Here is a 21,298-nt window from a genome sequence, read left to right on the forward strand (position 1 = left end):
GCCTTGGTGGAATTTTATCAGCAAGTCTCGAGAAACTTCGCTCATAGATTTTTCCTGATTTGATCCTAAAGAGCGCATTTCTTGCCAGCGAACGATCTCAGTTTCAGGAACTTCTTGATCTATGCTTCATTCCCGATTGTATACATTTTTACATTTGTTCATACAGGGCGCATTACGTAAGTGATCCCGGCAATGTTACTACTGTATGTCCCTGTCCCACGATCGATTCTAGGACGTGTTTGCTTTCACACAGAAGGCACTCCGGCAATTTTATGGCAATTTTCTGGGATTAATTTGCTGTGTGAAAGGGTTATATTTTGCTGACCTGTCTCTGAATCAAAGACTCAATCATTTTATCAGCACCAGAGTGAAATCTCAGTCCTACTATAACTACCGATCTGGCAAACTGTCCACTGATGTATTTTTTACAATACAGTTAACTCTATTGACTGCTTTCCACTTACAGACACTACAGCAGCTAAAGTGATTCATGTTAATTGCTTCTCTTTTGCACCACGCTCCAGTGTTCAGAGTTTTTAATTGGATTAGTAATGTGACGATGCAGAGTGATTCTCATTTGACACGCACGATGACAAGCTTGTCAACAACCAGCAAGTCAGACGGGAACTCTGGGGGCAGGACGTGGGAAAGGCCAGTGCAGGGTAGCTTGGACAAAACTGGATGCTGATGGGGTCGTTCAAAGTTTACCATTGATTCACATGGCTTGCTGTGAATATGCCTTTTATTGAAGTCTGTGGTTTCCATTGCAGTTGTGAAATGTTGATACTTATAAATATGGTCTTGAAAAGGGGATTCTCTTTTTTTAGTTTTCTATGTTTATAAACTTTACCCGGAGCAGCTGGAATAATTTGAAGTTGAGAAAATGAGGGTTTGAGTTACAGTTTATTCTGTATGACAAATAATCATACAAAGTGCTTAGTAGAAAAAACACTGACCTTTCCTCAAGTGTATAACATACAAAATGAAAAATATAAATTAAACAAATTAAAATGTTGACATTTAAATATAATGTTTTATCGGGCTGAACAAATGACGCAAATTGAATCGATATCCTAACCTATCATAATATCTCTAAAATAAAATTGACTTATTTTGCGATAACAATCGGCTGACTGTACATTATCCCACTTAATACACGGCTATATACCTCATAAGTAAGGTAAGAAGCATTAAATATTGGTTTGAAATATTTGATTTGCTCATTTGTAATGAATGCGAGCTTCCACAGTGAAAATCCATTTACTTTCGGTTTTAAGATAACACTTTAATATGTCAAAAACACACTATTTGGTTTAATCATTTGTAAATATAATCTCATATATGTTATTATTTATATTTGAAGAGTTTGGTTCCAAAACACAATAAATCCATTTTGACAAATTTTCAGTAAAAATGTGTTTTCTATACCAAGAAAGTGACAAGATGAAAACTACTATTTTCTGTTACAAACTTTCACATAGCATCTTTAGGTTAACATAAAAAATTCAAATCCATAATTTGATTTTCAAAGATTTATTATAAAAACTGATTATTTTGTCCGCAAAATTCTATGAATCTATTGAATCAATATAAAAATGTTAATTCATCTTTGCCATGTTATATTCATTTAGTTGACTAGTGGTATACGCTGATTAAATAAATAAACATTAATGGCATTAATCAAAACACTTACTTTGTCATATTAAGAACACTGTCATTGCTGCTGTCATACTTGGGACGTCATCGCTTAAATTTTTTAGGCAGCAATCAGCTGTAAAATGTTTTGGTCCTGCTCAATTTTCGTTGACTTCGAGTAAAATAATGTAACGTTTTTCATAAGACCCCCTGGGATCAATGTGTTAGCATGACAGAAGCTTGATGCTGTCGGGAGAACAAGCAACAGCCGGCAATTTTCCTTCGCCCGAGCGCCTCGATTTCTTACGTTTCTTCCCCGCAACAGAAAACCACCACAGGTTTATCAATGGCATCAAAAGTTTTATTTCGTTTTTGTTTGTTCATCACGAAGTACAAAGTAGATGAGGAAAACTAGGATTCCGTGTGAATTCAAAGCGCTGCCATTATTGTTTACAATGGGTGTAATGGTGCGCTGTGATTTGTTAAGCGGATTTATTGCATTCTGCAGAGAAGGAAGACTGCCGTTTTACAGAATAACACAGCGGATATCAGATTTTGCGTTAAATTAAGAATTAACTTTTTAATACTGACCAGATACAATACTGATTTTGGCGGTAACTTTACATTTTTTTTTTTTATTGCGTTTTGGAACCAAACTCATCATTTATTTTTTGCGTAATTTTAAACTTTACCTGTTGAATGATTTTCAGCATCCAGGTTACCGTGTGTTTTAAGTTTTAGGCGGTTGTTGTCTCGGAATAACAAACCTTGGAATGTCGCGACTGGCCAATCAGAATCAAGCATTTTAGAGTGGCATGTATTAATATTAACCAATAACTATTAAGCTATGTTGTAGCGAAAGCAGTCTTTCCTAAACCTTGCCAGTACTGTAGCTTATTTAATGCTAGTGAACTTTAATACAATAAAAGCATTATTGACAGTGCATGCAGTACAGAAATAATAGCAAATAACAATAGAATTGAAAAACAAAGCGATACTGTTGGGATGTGATGGTGAATGTGACTTTCAACCTGCACATCCCTCTTATCTGAAACTTTAATGTAACACTATTACGAACAAGTCAAAACATTTCAGCAGTACATTAATTCAAGATAATTGCGTCTCGATTAAAATAACCCTGTGTTGATTATATTTTCATTCTTTCTCAGACCTGTACGCCAGATTATTTTATATTCGCTGTTTACACACAGATATCTTATCTGATAATTATTTAAGATGAACCATGCCACTCACAATGCCTTTCTTTCTATTTCTTTTCATGACCACATCAGTTTATTGGTGATTCGTGTTTGTTAGCACTGCAGTATTAATAGGATGCTGAAAACACTTGCTGCTTGATGTACTTGGACACGATCCAATGATATGCAGCAGAAGAATTAGCATTTTGCTTTTCTGGCTTATTTTGCTCCGCTAGCACCCTTGTGCAGGGTTCGAACTGTCATGTACCTGTCTGTTTGAAAGCCTGTCTCACAATGAAGTGTGTATGTTTGTGTTTTGTGTTGAATAATTTGTCCAGTGTGTTGTATGTTTGTGGTAGAGGGGTTCTTACACTGAGCTTGTTCATGTATGTATCATGACAGAGCTTGATAACTGTATGTATGTATGTTTGATGTGTGTCAGAGAGAACGAGAACTCACAACGCATGAAATCAAAATCGACTCGGTTTACTTTCTTGGTACGTTTCTGTTCTTTTCATGAATCATTTATCAGTGTGTGAATCATAACTGTTTGTCTTCTGAATTTTAAGATGTAATAACTCACACCACCTCTAAAACAACTTTTTGGTTGACGTCACCGCAGGGCTATTGTAAAACAAACTGATATTAAAGCTTTGTTTTATGCATTGTTGTAGATGCAACCTTTCTGAAATCTGAATTGTACAAATAGTATTACTATAAGGGTATTCCACGATCCTCTTGGTCTGAAACCTCCTTTAAAGCTGTTGGGTGCACAAACTTATATTTTGGTCTTGAGGTATTTGAGTATTGACCCCACTTTTTATGGTCCAACCAATTTTCAACCGAGTCACATCATACAGTTCTCAATAAGTATTTGCTCTTTTACTCTGAACTGTTACTTTGCAGATATGTATAAAGCCCTATTAATGCTAAAAAAAAGGATGCTAATTGTACCTGCTTTGTATCTTAAAAAATAAATAAAATCCAGATAATTTACTCACCACCATGTCATCCAATATGTTGATGTCTTTCTTTGTTCAGTTGAGATGAAATTATGTTTTTTGAGGAAAACATTCCAGGATTTTTCTCATTTTAATGGACTTTAATGGACCCCAACACTTAACAGTTTAAATGCAGCTTAAAATTGCAATTTCAAAGGACCCTAAACGATCTTAAACGAGGTATAAAGGGTCTTATCTAGCGAAACGATTGTCATTTTTAGCAAGAAAAATACAAAAATGCACTTTTAAACCACAACTTCTCATCTTCCTTCGGCTGTGGGATGAGCCAGCGCGACCTCACGTAATTGCGTAATGACGTAGAAAGGTCACGTGTTACATATATGAAACGCACATTTGCGGACCATTTAAAACAATAAACTGACACAAAGACATTAATTAGTATCATTTGACATACAACATTGTCGGAACGGTCCTCTTTCTCCACACTTGTAAACACTGGGGTGTAGTTTCGCATATGTCATCCGTGACCTCTTGACGTGATGACGTATTACGTCAGGTCGCGCTGGGGCATGACAGGACCGGAGTAAGAAGAGAAGTTTAAGTATTGGGGTCCATTAAAGTCCATTAAAATGAGAACATTTTTCCTCAAAAAACAATTTCTTTTCGACTGAACAAAGAAAGACATCAACATTTTGGATGACATGGTGGTGAGTAAATTATCTGGATTTTTTTTAAGAAAATGGACTAATCCTTTAAAATGGTTTACATGATTTAAATCCCAAGAATGTCAGCTTTCCAAAGATATGTGACTTGTTTAGCTTTTTGTTTTTGAGTTGTTGTATGTCATGAAGTTTACTGTCAAAGAATGTAACGTTCTGCCAACGATACATTGGAACTTTAAGAGGTTAAAACGCATCTCACAATCATATTGTACGTAAAAACCTAAGTAAAAGTTACATGCCTACGCAAAAATGCATGAAACGAATTTAGAATCGTTTGTAACACCGGTTCTCTTTCTTTTCTCCAGTTCTCGGCCCGGTCGTCCGCCCAAGCGATCACTCGGTGTGGCAATGCAGGACAGTTCTCGTCTGCTCCCTCACAGCGTTCACGGCCTGCTTTCACCCGGTCTGCTTTCCCCGACAGGTAAGCCCCCTTTCACCTTGCTCACCCACTTTAAAACACCAGTCTTATTGGTTGTTAGATGTAAGGCTGGATTGGTGTGTCACGTCCACAAAGTGTTTCCTTGGGGACGTTCGTGTACAGTAAGACACGTTTTAAACACAGCTGGATGGAGCGCAGTGGAATGGAACAGAAAGCAGGCGTTGTATGCAGTCCATCTGCATGCTATCATAGTCCTCCTAAAACACTTGAAAACTACAGATAATAAGAAGATCATTGCTCAAGGATGGATTTACCTTTGAACAAATGTTAATTCCATTGGTGGACCAGTAGTCAGTCACCTTGAACCAGTCGTGGTATTCTCACATTTGTACTTGAATTCAATTTGATGCCTTTTCTTTCTTTTGTGGAGACTGGATGTTTTTTTATTCGTTTTATCAGTGCCGTCTGTCTTTTTTCCTCTTCTTTCTCTCCTCCTCCCACTCCTCCACCTTCTGCAAATCAGCTCCTATTGATTTTCCACCTCTGTCCTTCACTGGCCACCACTGCGTCTCAAACAGAGGTTAAACTATTGGATTTCTGTAGCCTCTTTGCTTTTTTCCTGCGCATGCATTTGCTTTTCTCTCGCTCTCTTTCTCTCTCATGCCTCTTTTATCTCACATGCCTTTTAAGTAGAATCCTTTAGCGCTGCTTTCACATCAAATCCCAAACCACTGGGTCTCTCCTGCGTGAATTCTTTTGGTAAGGCATATGTACAACCAAGTCTTGATAAACGTGCGTCTCTTCCTCCGTAAGCCATCGTTCCAGTCCTTCCCTTTTAGCTCCGGCTCTCTAAATTGCTGATGGTAGTGGCAATTTAGCTCTCACAATGGCCGGCGCGGGTATCGATTGGCGCAGCGTGGAGTAGCCGGAGCAGTCCGTTAGCCGGCCGCACTGATTGATTTTAGATGACTCTGTTGTTATTTCTGCCGGCCTGCTCAAGGGAGTGTGGGGTGGGGGGGCTCTTTAAAATGTGCATCCACATTTGTCTCAATGCCTCTGGTCACCGGGGGACGGCAGGGCGTTTGCCGTCACCTTGGTGTCAACAAATGTCTGACATTTTAAAGGTGATGCAATTTCAGAACAATGTTAGGTCATGGTGAGATTTGCATTACACGTTTAACTTTTTTGTAGTTTATAACTGAATGTATCTATTTAAAGGAAAACACCACTGTTTTTCAGTATTTTACTATGTTGTTACATAAACTTAGTTGAAGTAATACATACATATCTTTTTTCAATGCGTACACTTGATCTTTGTGCGGCGTGTCGTGAGTGTGTTGGCATTTGGCCTGGCCCCATTCATTCCTTGGGATCCAAACAGGAATTAATTTAAAAGCCACCAAAGACTTCCATGTTTTTACTATTTAAAGACTGTTACATGAGTAGTTACACGAGTAAGTATGGTGGCACAAAATACCCCGTGGCGATTTTTTAAGTGGATAAAAAATATTGTATGGCGGAGGAGCACTTAGTTTGCAGCACTGAAAAAAATCTGCTTAAAAAATTGTCACATTTTATTTTATGCCACCATACTTACCTGTGTAACTACTCATGTAACAGTCTTTAAATAGGGAAAACATGGAAGTGTTTGGTGGCTTATAAATTCATCCCTGTTTGGATCCTAATCAATGAATGGGGCTAGGCTAAATGCTAACACATTCACAACGCGCTGTACAAAGATTAAGTGTACGCATTGAAAAAAGATAGGTATGTATTAATTCATCTAAGTTGAGGTAAGAACATAGTAAAATATAGAAAAACGGTGGTGTTTTCCTTTAAGTGTTTTTTATTTGAATAAATCCTGTAGCTCAGTGCATTGTGATAACTGCGCAAAGGTCATGGATTCGAATGCAGTGATCACACATTGTAATAAAATGTATACCTTGTAATATACTGCAAGTCACTTTGGATAAATGCATCTGCCATTGTTATATATAAACTAAAAATATATATTGCATATTTTGCGCACACACACTGTTTTGAATACATGCATTCACTGTTGCTTATCTAGTAATCATATTTCATATTGCATGTACTTTTGTCTTCCAGCTGGTAGTTACCTGCATTATTTTTTATAAATAAACAAAAATGAACTAAAATGGATTGCAGTCTTTCTGCTGTAATTCTGTAAATGAATCCTGAAACATCAGCAGGGCTAAAGCAACGGATCTCCCATGTCAGGATATCTGCGTCTATTCTTCGTGACAGCAGTATCAACATATTGTGAAACCTGAGCAGCTGAACTAACCATCTTTCTCCATATTGTTTATAGAGACAGACTTCTCTGTTCCACATGCATTTACATGATCTTCCCCTCACAAGACAAAATACACAAAGTAAATCTGGTCAAAGGAGTCGTTTCCAGTAACACACGTGAACCAGATCTTCTTTAGACGTACGGCCCTTTTACTGAGACATCTTAATGGTCTTACAGTATTCACAAATATTAACTTGTAAATGGGCCCCAATCATCCAAGACGACTTCATTTATACCTAATCTCATCAAATTAATTTGCTGATTATAATTGAATATAGTTATTATCATTCCTACATATTATAACCTGCAGCTAGTTATGCAATTATGTGTTTACATTTAAATGTAAATATACTTGCGTTGTATTTCGTTATGTTCAAACTTAACAGTTAGGATTACGAACCGATTCTCTACAAACATACTTGTTTATTAAACGCTTCAACCATCTCGACTATCGTTGTATTTTAGTCGCATTACGAACGCATCAACGCATTTTCATCAGAGTTGTCATTTAATTATTAGCGTCAATTTGTGCCGTTATTTCTCGCTAATGCCACAATTAGGCAGAATAAAGTGGCGGCTCGGCTGCTCGGTACAAGATGTCAATGCTTGCCATCATCCTCAGAAGAGAAAAACAGCCCGAGATAGACGTCTCTAGAGAAATGAAGCATTTTTCTCCCCTCTCCACGGAGCGTCTAAACAGAGTGGGAGCTGTTAGAAAACCAGGTGTTGTTGTGCGGATTGTTTTTGCGTTGGGTTTCCTAGATTGTTGTTGACAGAAACATTATAAACCCGTAGCACCTCCAGCTGTAGGAGAAAGCGAACAGGAGAGAGATAATGTACACCTCATATGTGCAGATTATTACAATACACTTTTGCACATGGTGTTCGCTAGTACCGTTTTACGAACTTAGATTTGAATGCTAAATGTTGAATTTCTCCTGCGTTTGCAGAAATAAACGATAGATTAGATTTGTTATATTATTATTATTAAAGGGACATTTCACTTTTTTTGAAAAAAATATGCTAATTTTCTAACCCCTCTAGAGTTAAACATTTGATTCAATTTCTTACTGTTTTGAAATCCATTCAGCTGATCTCCGGGTCTGGCGCTAGCACTTTTAGCATAGCTTAGCACAATACATTGAATCTGATTAGACCATTAGCATCGCGCTAAAAAAATAACCAAAGAATTTCAATATTTTTCCTATTTAAAACTTGACTCTTCTGTAGTTACATCGTGTACTAAGACAGACGGTGCGATTTTCTAGGCAGATATGGCTAGGAACTATACTCTCAAACTGGTGTAATAATCAGTGACTTTGCTTATGTTACAAGGCTGCAGCAGGCGTAGTGATATTACGCAGCAGCCAAAAATAGTCTCCTTGGTTATTTTCAATAATAGGGGACTATTTTCGGGCAATGCGTAATATTACTACGCCTGCTGCAGCCATGTTACATCAGCAAAGTCCTTGATTATTACACCAGAATGAGAGTATAGTTCCTAACCATATTTGCCTAGAAAATCGCAACTTTTTATTTTCTGTTGGTCTTAGTACACAATGTAACTACAGAAGAGTCAAGTTTTAAATAGGAAAAATATTGAAACTTTTTGGTTATTTTTAAGCGCGATGCTAATGGTCCAATCAGATTCAACGGACCATGCCAAGCCATGCCAAAAGTGTAAGCGCCAGACCCGGAGATCAGCAGAATGGATTCCAAAATGGCAAGAATCAAATGTTTTACTCCAGGGGAGCTGGAAAATGAGCATATTTCCAAAAAAAGTGGAATGTCCCTTTAAAGCTGCAATCCGAAACATTTGCCTCAGTATCGTCATCTGTGTTTGAAACCTAAAACTGCAGCTGAGTTGAGGCCAAACGATGTCAAAAACGCGAAATCGAACTAGACAATTCAACCTATGAAACATTATTAGAAGGTTACCATTGCAAGCTAAGAAGATGGTTTAAAAATTAGATTTTCGTTTATTTTAAACAAAAAATTACAAATTGCAGCTTTAAGTGCTCATATTTTTATCGAATTTTGCATATATTCGCAAACCATGTTACGTTTTATAAAAAGCAAAAAAATGTTGTACACTTACATTGAAGTAGGAACGTAAGCCATATCTACTGACCAAACGTTACACAAATGTGGGGATCTTTTGAGTTAAGCTAGTAAGCAACACACAGTGATCAACCGTTCAGAATACACTAGAAAACACCCCAGCATCACTGCACAGGCAAGCAGTATTTATATTTCTTTCATAAATCAAGTGTAGTAACCTTAATATAGATGATTGTAGCAGTAATAGTGAGTATTTTACATAGCTTGACTTTCCCAACTCGCTATCTGTTCCAGGTCTAAGCGCGGGTGCGCCGCTGATAACAGATAACTGATGGGCGGCACTGATCTGAAATGTCAGCAAAAGGACACTCTCTCTCTTTCTTTCTTTCAAACTCACACATTCCCACACACACTTTCCCTCTCTCTGGTTCTCATACTTACACACTTGTAGAAAACGACTCTTACACAAACCTGTCCACGCTCACACACACGCACACACACACACACACACACACGCTCTTTCTCTGTGGGTGAAAACAATTGCAGGCCTAGCTGGTGACTTTGATGAATGACATGTCCCTTTGGGGAGCAGTTTGCCCATCTGTTTATCCCCCCCTTCTGTACCCCCCTTTCCTAACACACTCACTCACACACATGTACAGAAACACACACTGCACTCAGAGCAGCAGTATTTAAGACTGTCGGCGTCTCCGTCATGCACCTGTGAGCACTCTCGCACACACACCGCGCTAGACGTCTTCTTTTTCAAGTACCCAGGGTCTCGTTGTCACTCGTCGCTTCTGTTACTTAATACAATAAATGCATGTTTTCGAGTTTCTCGGATACTATATGTTTTTAAAGTCAACTGGTCGATGGGTTGCCTGATGGACCAGCCTGATCGCACGAGAACTCATACGTATTTTACGAGTTTGCTACTTTGTTTCAATTCGCACAAATTGAATTGTACAAAAACAGTTACTATCATAAAAAAAACAATAATGAAACCACACCCTTTACCCCAACGTCACAGGGGCAAAAACAAATCATACAAAAATGTACGAAAGTGGTCGTACCAATTAATACGAATTAGCCACCTCGTAAAAAACGTACGAATTGCCACGATAGTGCCAATAGTGTTGGATGGACTAGTTGGCTAATCCTGTTAAGAAAGCTCTACAGTATATAAGGTCACCAAAAATCTGGATTGGACGAGTTTTACAAGAACTATTGAGAAATCAAATAATAATGTGCTTGTATATTAACAATTGTAGACTGAATGCAACAGTGCCTTTTTGAAAGTTAGCGCATCTTAAAAACAATGCGAAGCACCACACATTTTTTAAATAACAGACTAGCCACATTGCATTAAAGCAGAATAATTTAAAGATGCTCATTTTTGTAGTATAGCTCACTGTGAGCAGGCTTCTTAAAGCACCAACACTAAAATAAAAAATGCTTTAATATATTAAATAAAATATTTACTAGTCAGCTCAGTTGTTTGTTGTCATTGAACTGCTTGATCCCTACTTTATTCTTCCCTCCTCTGTTTTAGACCTGGTCACTAGCACTCCAACTAGAGGTGTTAAGTGTGTGTTTGTGTGTGTAGGAAAAGAGTGAGGATAAATAAAACATGGAGATCTGTTTAGCGACATATGGCCCAATGCAGTCCGTCTCTTGCATTCTAATGAACACTAAGCCTTTCAGTCTGCATGAGACAAGAGCTTTGTGCTGCCAGAAAGAACGGCAAGAACCAACAAGCGTTTACGTCTAAACTTACGATTTCATGTGGACAGTGTGTTAAAAAAAAGTCTATAACAAATGAGCTATAACAATTTTATACTTTGTCCCAGGGTTGTTTCTGAACACAGACTGTCTGTAGGGATTGTGAGCTGTGTGTAAACAAATGCATCTCGAAGTTGCGGCAGAGTCGTGCGGTTTTTAACATATGGCAGTCAATTGACAAGTCAGCTGAACACAAATTGAACTCTGTTTAATTTGCAAACTGTTTTTTGTTGTCAGTAAATTCTTACAAATTTAACATGCGGGAGTGCATCAATAGTATCATTAGCACTTTTTTTTGTAAAGGTCCCGTTTTTCCTGATCCAGTTTTTCAAACTTTAGTTAGTGTGTAATGTTGCTGTTAAAGCATAAATAGTACCTGCAAAATGACAATGCTCAAAGTTCAATGCCAAGCAATATATTTTCTTTAATAAAATTCCCCTATCAAAGCCTACAGCGAATGGCCGGTTTGGACTACAGTCCACTGCTTCCCGATTGAATGACTTCAATATTAGTGTTTGTGACTAAACTCCGCCCACAGGAATACGTCAGTCGCCAGCTAAGCTCATACAGCTCTGCTAAGCTAAGCTGCTGTTGAATCAAAACACACTAAACAAACTACACAATCAGAACTTGTTACGTATTTCAGCACTATAAAGGTTTTTTTTACACACGAAACATGAACACACATTATATTGTGCACCATAAACACAGTCATAGATTCAAAAACACAGGGAAAAAACAGGACCTTTAAAGGTGACACCTGTACGGCCTTGAAGCAGTTTACTGTTACTGTATATGAATAATTTGCTTTTAAAGTGTAAATATTACTTGTAAGAAATGTAGTTTGTATAACATTCTTAATGAAATGATCTTCAAAAGTTAACGTAAATTCATTTTAACGACTAAATTTAACGTGCGATTAACGCAACGCGTAATTTAGGGATGGCGAAAACTAAAAATTTCCTTGACCGACCACCGAGCCTCATAAGCCGGTTGAAACTGGTTAACCGATGGGCCTATTAGTTTAAAATATGCTACGCTATTTGAAAAAACAGCCATTTCGAGCCGCGCCTGCAAATGCTGCGCCGAATCGGAGGACATAGAAGCTCATTTGAAAATTGCCGCGGCTCATTTAAGAAAATGACAGCTAAGAAGAGACGCTGTAGTTTGAGGTAATGCTAACAATAATAAAGAAAGTGGATGATCATCATTAACTTATCTGTTACCACTGAAATGTAGATGTAATGTATTTCCAAATCTAATCCCATTTTATGCGGAATGTTGCCTAATAGACTGCAACAACCAATGGATAAAACCAATGGATAAAACCAGCACCTTCAGAATGCGTAAAAGACGCACCGGCCAAGGCAGGTCTAACTCACTGTGTGCGAGAAAGTCCTTTTCTGTTCTAGAACAAATGCAAAATATATTTAATGCTAATGTATGAGGCATATATGCCTACGCTGAGTTTTATTCATTTATGTCGAGCTGCGTTCTAGTTAATGCAATGCAATGCAAATGAACGCACCGTGCTGGCGCCTTCATTCACGGACCGCTTATTATATTCTCTGCTATATTTGCTTTTTATTTATTAAATACATGTAATTGGTTGATGAAACATTTATTAAAATTAAGATACAATTTATACAAACGAAATTCACTTTAAAGAAATGCTTTCTACAAAGCAAAACTTAATTAAGTGGTAAAAATCATGTCTGAGGATTTACAAAAACAAAACTTAATCTGCACTTTACTGTTAGCCCAAAAGACGTAAATGTTAATAATTTGGAAAACAATCAGGAGAGACTTTAATTTTAATTATTTTATTGCTGTATGTTATTTACTATTCGAATGAAGGAATTTACCAATAAATAACCTGCAGCATGTACTTTTCGCAAACCTTGTGAGTGTGCAAACCCAAACGCCGTGACCTTGCGCCAAATGTTTTTTATTGGTTTATTAAGTACAAACAGGCGAGTTAAACTGAGTGAGGGATTTGTTCACTTCAGACAAAAAGATATTTGAAAGAGATGACTAACTGTAGTAGCGTTTAATCCACTGTCTATAATTTGTTTCTATTTTTTTTAACCAACAACTTTGACCGGTTAACGTTGATACGGTCAACCATCAGTCAAACGGTCATCGGTTAACATCAACAATTTCTGATTGATCCTAGGCCTAGCACATTGTTGGATAAATTGAGACACCACTGGTAAATAGTAATCAAACGTCTAAAATGATCTTTATTATATAATGTCCTAAATGCTAAAACAACTAATAAAACGAACACAAAAATGCGTGTCCATCCACTTGCGTGTCTGAGATTTTGGTTTTGGTTTTAAAACATGCAGGCATTAGAAAATAAAGTGCAGGACTTGCTTGATGTTAAAATAATTGTTAAGAAAGATAAAGTTCGGTACCTGATTGATGTTTAAAAAAGTAATTAAGAGCGACAAGACTCGAAAATGACTCGCGCTGACTGACACATCTTCATGCACACAGGCGCACGACTCCGATATATGCACACATAGACAAGTTTTAAAAATATGTGTTTTGACAAGAATTCACGCAGATATAATCTGTTATGTCTGAAGTAAATGTTTGATTAACTGTTGGGGAAAATATCTGATATGTAACATTATTTAATCTATGCATTACAGTAGATCTGTGACTCAATGTCAATCAAACAATAAAAGAAAGTATTGATATATATTGATATTAATTTGGACTTTATGTATGCTAAATCTATTCGTTTTACCAGTGACTTTAAGATATGGATGAAATGATTTTGTTTTTGCTGACTTTTTCACTAATAATAAACAAACATTTGCATAAAGCATCCATATTTGTCCATGCCCATGTCAGAGTCGAGTGCCTGTGTGCATGAAGATGTGTTAGTCAGTGCGAGTTATTTTCGAGTCGTGTCGCTCTAATAACTTTTTAAACATTAAAAACTTGAAAAGTGTTAAATTAAGGTACATTTAGAACAGACAATGTGCAATTAAGTTGCGATTAATCACAAATTAACTCATGACAATCATGCGCTTAATCTAGATTGGCTTAACCAATACTGTGGGTTTCGGGACACCAATATCAAACAGAGGGTGTATTCAGGAAACGTCTTAAAGTCTGAAAAGATACATTTTAGCAAATCTCTATATTGACCCCAAGGCTGCAGATATTACACACTTCTTTAAGAAATCCACGAGAAATATTTTTGACAAAGTTTCAGAATTATGTTTTGTCATTCATTGCACCACACTTACACATCCCCTGCTTATACCTCATTTCTGAAATGCGTCCTCTTGTAAAACACACACACACATACACAAACAGACCTCCATCAGCCCCCAGGTGCATAGGTGGGTGGCCTTCAATCCCTATTTAATGAAGGCTAAGCTTTTTTTTGCTTCACAGAGTGATCTGCCTGTCTTCAAACATGCTGGCAGAAGACGTCTCAATAGCTCTTCATTATTGCAGGCAGAGCCTGTGGAAAAAACAAAGACATCATAATTACAAGAGCACGCACGGGCTCGGGGACGTCGAGAGTTAGCGAGCGCACAGGAGAGAGAGATTTAAGTGCTTATTTCCATTGCACTTCTGATAAAGAGAAGGCTGGTTGATCTCTACTGGGTTCCCAGCGCTCGCTCTCTGCATTGATCTATTCAGCTCGAGTGAGTGAATGGTAAAGGATGAAATGGGTTTTACACGTTTTCCTCTCTTTTCCAAAAGCTTGCTCTCTGTCATCAATAGACAAATTTCATCTACAGGTGGCGAAGGCTGTGTATTCCCCATCTTACTGATACGAGACGTTTGCTGAATATGAATTTAAGTTCTGTAAACTGCATGAAAAGGCTCGATATGAACAGAAACACAAAGTCACCAATATGTGGACCACACTTTAAAAACTGGACTGCTTCTGGGGATTTGTATTTATTTATTGATCTGATAGTTTATTAATATTCATTTTGATTCAGTCTTGATGACATCTTTTTAGATGTTGTCACACAAAGCACATCAAATCATAGCTTTGCATCATGCTTACACTGTCCAACTGCAAAATTTTACCATGCCAACTACATTTCCGGATTATTTTTTCAATGGTTACAGTACTAGTTAATACAATAACATTGTTTTAATAGTAAAACCACATCATCATCTTAGACTTATAAGGTCCTATCTCCATTCTGAGTAGTTTTGAGATACTCCTTTTGTCCCTATATACCAAAACTGATGAAAAGACAGAGACCTTAAATATAGCCTATTTTAAATGAACAATATCAAAAAAAAATTTGTGTGCTTTTTTGGAAGAGGTCGATTGACCTTCTAATTCTTAAAAAAAATCCTTCCTGGAATTATAGGGTTCTATTATACAAAACATTCATTAAATCAATCATTTTCAAAATAAAAACACACAAACCATTTGGTTTCAAAACATAAAATTACTTTTAGTATCTTATCTTTAGGGCTTAATATTGTACAATTTACACTGAAAGCCCTAAAGTTGTTTGAACTTAAAAAAGTCAAGTAATCATGACTAAACATTACTTAAAATTTTTTATTTTGGATCCATAACTTAAAAATCTTTATTAAATTAATTTGACTTATTAACGTATAAAACCCCTAAACTAAAAAAAATAAGTACAATGAACTAAAAATTATCAGTACAGAAGTCACAAGCAATACCCATAATACCCAAAATAAGCCTTTGTGCCTAAAAAAGTTTTAATTCTTTACGCTTGTTCAAAGAATAACAACTGATGGGATGTACATATATAAACAATACAATTTCTTCAAGTTTTAAATTCTTTGTAGTATTATTTATGCTGTTTTGTTGTAAGTTATATTTTATGGTATACATGGACCCTGTTCAAGTTGTATTTCTCTCAATTATAATGAAGATTTATGTGTTTCTGTGGAGAATTAAGTTCATTCATTGATTGACACAAAGTCAATGATGAATTTCTTACCGTAAAACTTCAAATAATAGCCCGGGCTTTTATTTTCCCAAACCTATCATCACACCAGGCGTCTAAAAGAGACAGGCGTCTATAAGAGACAGGCTTTTAATTTAATTGTTCCAGCTTGACAGCAGGAGGTTACCACATATTACGTTTTATTTTTAATTTGAATGTGTTTAACAAATTAGTTCGTGTAATAACAACAGTCTTAAATTATTGGCAGTATAAATAAAGCAAACAATGATATGTTTTTTTATTGGTTGTTGCGTGAAATCTTACCCAGATACAACAGTGCTATTTTCTGATTGGCTATTGTGTAGCCTCTTTCTTTTTTTGTATTGGCTCGCTCGACTAGATCTCTAGGGAAGACGGGCTTGATAGAGAGAGAGACCAGTGCGGCCAGATACATTTTAGGCGCTGCGGCATATTAAATATGATAAATAGTGTTTCCGCGTGAGAAATACAATGTGTGGCGGGAGTGCATGCATGACAAAAGACTGAAAGCCCGGCTATTATCAGCGGCCCCAAAACACTACCGGCCCACGGGGAAAAGTCCTGACTCTCCCGATTGCCACTTCGCTACTGTCATCATCACCTCAATCCTGGCGACAAAGCTTGTTGTGTTGTCATAGTGATGAGTAAAGGAACGACTGCGTCTGTCACGTGACATCTACCGGTAAGCAAAAAAAAACTTTAGCGTGTTCAATCTGCACCATAGAACTGTCTTAAACAGACTATCTGACGGGTTTTAGAAGATTAAATACAACCCGAAACTAAAAAACAGACTATGCCTTTATTTGAGACAGGCGTTTATTTACCCAAACCTGTCGTCACACCAGGCGTCTAAAAGAGACAGGCGTCTATTTGGGACTCGGCTATTATTTGAAGTTTTACGGTATATTTCATTTTGTTTGGTGACCTTAACTATTGAAGTTCAGTCTACATGACCAACAAGCTTAGTTAACTTAAACAAGTTTTGGAGATCCATTACCCTTGAAATATGGTAACTAGCTTACACAATTAAATGAGTTCAGTCAACATATTAGAGTTTCCAATGGATGACATTTTAGGACATTTTAGAAGTTGTTTCATAAAGTTTAATAAATACAAGTACACAGGATGGATGAAGGTTAAAAAATAACATTTTTGTAGTACAACAATGACGTAAAAGCAAATGGACCAAAAAAATCCATCCTTTACTGGAGTTAAAGTTTTTAAGTTTTAGCTGGTGGCTAAAAGCTAGCGCTGCTCACTATTGTGAACAAAAATTAAACAAATAAACGAAAAATAATGACATTGCCAGGTATTTGGGTTGCTGTTTTTGACCAGATCATCAATATAATAGTCGATCATGAGATTTTTATAAACGTTGTGTAACATTGTTTTATATATTCCCCATATATTATTCCAGCGACATAGTAAACAAAGCTTATTTGGTCTACTTGTGTGCATTAAAAGTGCTGATTGGCTCACACAAATACAAAGTTCAGGTTTGACTTTGTAGACAGAAACATTTTTGTTTTTTAAATAAAAAGTCCTAAAATGTACACAACTTGAAAAAACATCACATGTAAATAAGTCACAGAAAACTCAATAACTCGATATGGTAAAACCAGTAACTACAGTGCATTAGAAAAATTATTTTACTTAACTTCAGCAGCCATATCTTAAATGTGATTATATGCAGTAAACCCATTATTATTACAGGTAAAACCTCCAAATGGATCATGGTTTTACTACAGGAACCAAAATTTCAACTGTGATTTCATGTGGTTTCTATCCAACACCATATTTTTTGTGCAAAACAAAAATGAATGAATGCAGCTGTAAATTTTAGATAATGTTAAGAAAATCCAATAAAAACTTTAAAGTAGTGATAACAACCATTGCAATCATGTTATCCTACTTCAATTTTGTAACGGCAGATTATTAGCTGATCTCACATTAGCAAACACCGCCTCAAACTTTGAAGAGGCTTTATTGAAGAGTTAATAGCTATTGAGACGTCTACCTACAGAGTTTGAGCGATATGATACTCATCTGTCTGTTTGTCAGCCGCTGGCCTCCTTATCACTGCGCCGCTCGGCAGCGTTAGCGCTATAATTAGCCACTTAATTAGCAAAGGGGATTTGATTGACAGTTTGGAGCCAATGACTCACGTTCAGGACGAACGTCTGAGCGTATGTGTGTTGTTCGAGTGTGCCAGCGCCGCCGGCAACACATTAAGACCCACCTTAAGATCAGTCCTACGCTCGTATGCCAAAACCTCTTATGCTAACGCTATCCGATCTGTGTGTGTCAGAGATTACAAAAGTGGGATTAGTTCTGGGGAATGATACACATTTGTTAATCCCAAATAAATTATGTCGTCTTAAAACATATTTGAGTCAAGTAAAGCTCGAGATGAATTATTGTAGTGTAGACCTGTTACCTCCTTGAACAGAGGCTATACATTTTTGATGTTAAAACTTTAAGGGCAATAAACCTCAGATGAAGTAAATATAGTCATTTTTGAAGCATAAAATCACGTTTTTTTTTTTTTAAGTTAACACAATCAATATTACGTCATATTTACTGATACGCAATAATATTCATATATTACACAAGTAAATTAATCAGCCATTTTGTTTCTTTTCTTCATCCTTAAAAAATGTTTTATTTACACATTGTTACAAACAGTTTAAAAATGAAATTTTATGTAGCAAATGTGAGCGATACAAGCACTGAATACATGTATACACAATATTTTTAATTACTGTACTTGTACTCTAATAAAATGTTATTAAGCAGAGAATAAAACATCAAGACGTTGTATGAATAATATGTCCATGTTAATTACTCATCAGGCCACCTGCAGTTAAATGAGCTCGTGCTTACCAGAAATAGTTCCTGTTCTCCATGTGAAGGGCATCACCACACATACACACGCGCACGTACGCTCCTAATACAGAATTATAATAGATACACACTCGAAAAAAAAACATCAAGACTCTCGATGTCCCACAGCGAGCTTTATTAATTTTGACAGTGCAGTATGCAAATGGCTATTTTAGTGCTTACGCTGCTGGTTAGCAGGTATGGGCCGGCCTGACACCCCTTTCCTCAGTAAGAAAGAGCAAAGAAAAAAGAGCGAACATCAATAGCCCATCAATAAAGTCACGCTAATTTCTACACACTGTCCTCCACTTTGCTCCCATCTGCACTTTTTTCCAACTCATCATCAAAGTTCAAGATCTGACTCTGTTATTCTGGTATTAAAATGAATAAAAGGGTGACCTTGTCTAAATTAATAAGTAAGTGGTGAAACACGCTTTCAACGTTCGAAAAGGTCATGCAAAGGTTGGCCTTCAAGAGCGACTAGAGCCTCTTTCTTTTCTCTTTTTTGCATAGACTCTTCAACTTTGTTAGTAAGATACGTGATTTGCTCTTTTTTTAGTAGCAGCCTGTCTTTTCTTACTTTTATTATGTAGCGTATAGACAAATATCTCACAATGAATGCAAAGCAAAAATCTCATTAAACAAAAGTAAATGAGAGGTCTGGCGATCAAGACACTGTAGGCAGTTTGTTCTTCTCTTTTGTTTGACGGCTGGGGTCGCCACATTTTGCCATTTGGTCACCCTCAGACATGTAAAATCCCTCAGCGGAACGCTGTCCAAAATTACGGGTGTTTATTTGACCTCTACCCACATCTAGGGTCCGTCTCAATTTGTACTGTGTACTACCCAGGGAGTCAACCATTTCTGGACTTAGTTACAGAAAATTAGTACAGTGTACTTTAAAATTCAGTCTTCTTCAGTCCTTAGAAATTAAGTGTCTGTGCTTTACCCAGCAAGCAATTTCGCGTATAAAAGACGCCTAAAGCCGTCCTAACAAAGCCCAGAGGTCTAGGCTAAAATCTAATGCTGCGTTCACACCAGTCGCGGTAGAGGCGAGTGATTTCAATGTTAAGTCAATGTGAAGACGCGTTGACGCACGTCTGGAGGTCTCGCGGCGCTAATGAGGCATTTAGCACGGTGCGGTGCGCGTGAATGGTGCTTTTTGTGCATTTTGGGTTTGTCGCAAATTTGCGGATGACGGCCCAGTTAAAAAATTTGATCTTTGCCAGATTTTCGCACCGCGTTAACCAATCAGGAGCCTGCTTTGAAGGCAGCCCCGCCCGGACTCACTCATTTAAAGGAATAGTCTACTCATTTTCAATATTAATATATGTTATTACCTTAACTAAGAATTAGTTATAGCGTAATAGCACTTTTGGGAGTACTTCGACTTGCCTGAAAAGTCCGCTCCCCTTCTCCCTCTCATAATGGGAGAGGGAGGGTGTTACTGCGCCGAGTCGAAGTACTCCCATAAGTGCTATTACGCCATACAATATAGTTCCTCTTTTAAATCCGCTTAGAAAAGCGATACGTTTTATTTTGTACCACCAAACTTGCTCGTATAACTACTCGTCTTAAACAGGAAAAACTGTGTTTGGTCACTTCTAACTTTATCTCTAAATGGTACCATTGAATGAATGGGGCTAAGCTAAATGCTATCGAAGCGTCGCAGTGCGCTCCAGCGCTTACGTGCACGCACACAGATGATAGAGGGATGTATCAACAATTCTTCGTTAAGGTAATAACATATTTTAATATTGAAAATGAGTAGACTATTCCTTTAACATGGAGGAACGCTTGATATTGTCCGTGAGCAGTCATCCGGAGCTATACGACACAAGTTCTTATTTCTATAGAGACAGGAATAAAAAGGACCTCGCTTGGAAGAGTGTCACTGAGGACATTGGGCAGCCTGGTAAGTTGTAAATACACATTTCACTTTTGATTCACGTGACATTTATCGACCCGACGTTTTTTAAACAATTTTCCCCCTAAAGTAAGGTTACCAAATACAAACCGGTAACTCTCTCGATGAATGCATGATCAACATCAGCCATCTTGCAAACAGACAATCGCAAAGCACTTGCCCCTCCCACAAGAAGCGGATTTCGCCTCTGATGCGCGTCAAATGCTTGCTTTTTCTTCGATTTAGACCCGCGAATGCATTCAAAATTTTCAAGCAGCAAATTAGATGCGATTTGACTCCTCAAACGAGGCTGGTGGGAACCCACGTAAGTCTATTTGCAGTCATTTTAATAGACTTCTACCCACATCCCAAAAATTGTAATCAATGCTGACTTTGCTTACATAATGAAATATACATCTCACAAGTCATTTAGAAAAAAACACCAAATTTAAGGTTATTTTAGCTAGAAGTGGATTACTCATAGCCGGACTATATTG

General features: G+C 37.1%; 1 protein-coding gene and 1 long non-coding RNA gene across 5 annotated transcripts in view; one reads left to right on the top strand and one right to left on the bottom strand.

Annotated features, from left to right (window-relative positions):
* Window positions 1-21,298, top strand: part of dacha (dachshund a) — a 186,496-nt gene that overhangs the window by 74,934 nt on the left and 90,264 nt on the right. For all 4 annotated transcript variants that reach the window (XM_055179699.2, XM_055179698.2, XM_055179701.2 and 1 more), the window contains exon 2: window positions 4,824-4,939. In XM_055179699.2, coding sequence (XP_055035674.2) covers window positions 4,824-4,939 — 116 coding nt within the window. The remainder of the gene's footprint in view (window positions 1-4,823; window positions 4,940-21,298) is intronic.
* Window positions 1-21,298, bottom strand: part of LOC129423433 (uncharacterized) — a 215,608-nt gene that overhangs the window by 71,438 nt on the left and 122,872 nt on the right. Inside the window, exon 3 of the long non-coding RNA XR_008637728.2 lies at window positions 14,396-14,544. This is a non-coding gene — a long non-coding RNA (uncharacterized lncRNA). The remainder of the gene's footprint in view (window positions 1-14,395; window positions 14,545-21,298) is intronic.

The sequence above is a fragment of the Misgurnus anguillicaudatus genome, chromosome 9 (genome assembly GCF_027580225.2).
Source record: "Misgurnus anguillicaudatus chromosome 9, ASM2758022v2, whole genome shotgun sequence".
In the NCBI taxonomy this organism is placed as follows: Eukaryota; Metazoa; Chordata; class Actinopteri; order Cypriniformes; family Cobitidae; genus Misgurnus; species Misgurnus anguillicaudatus.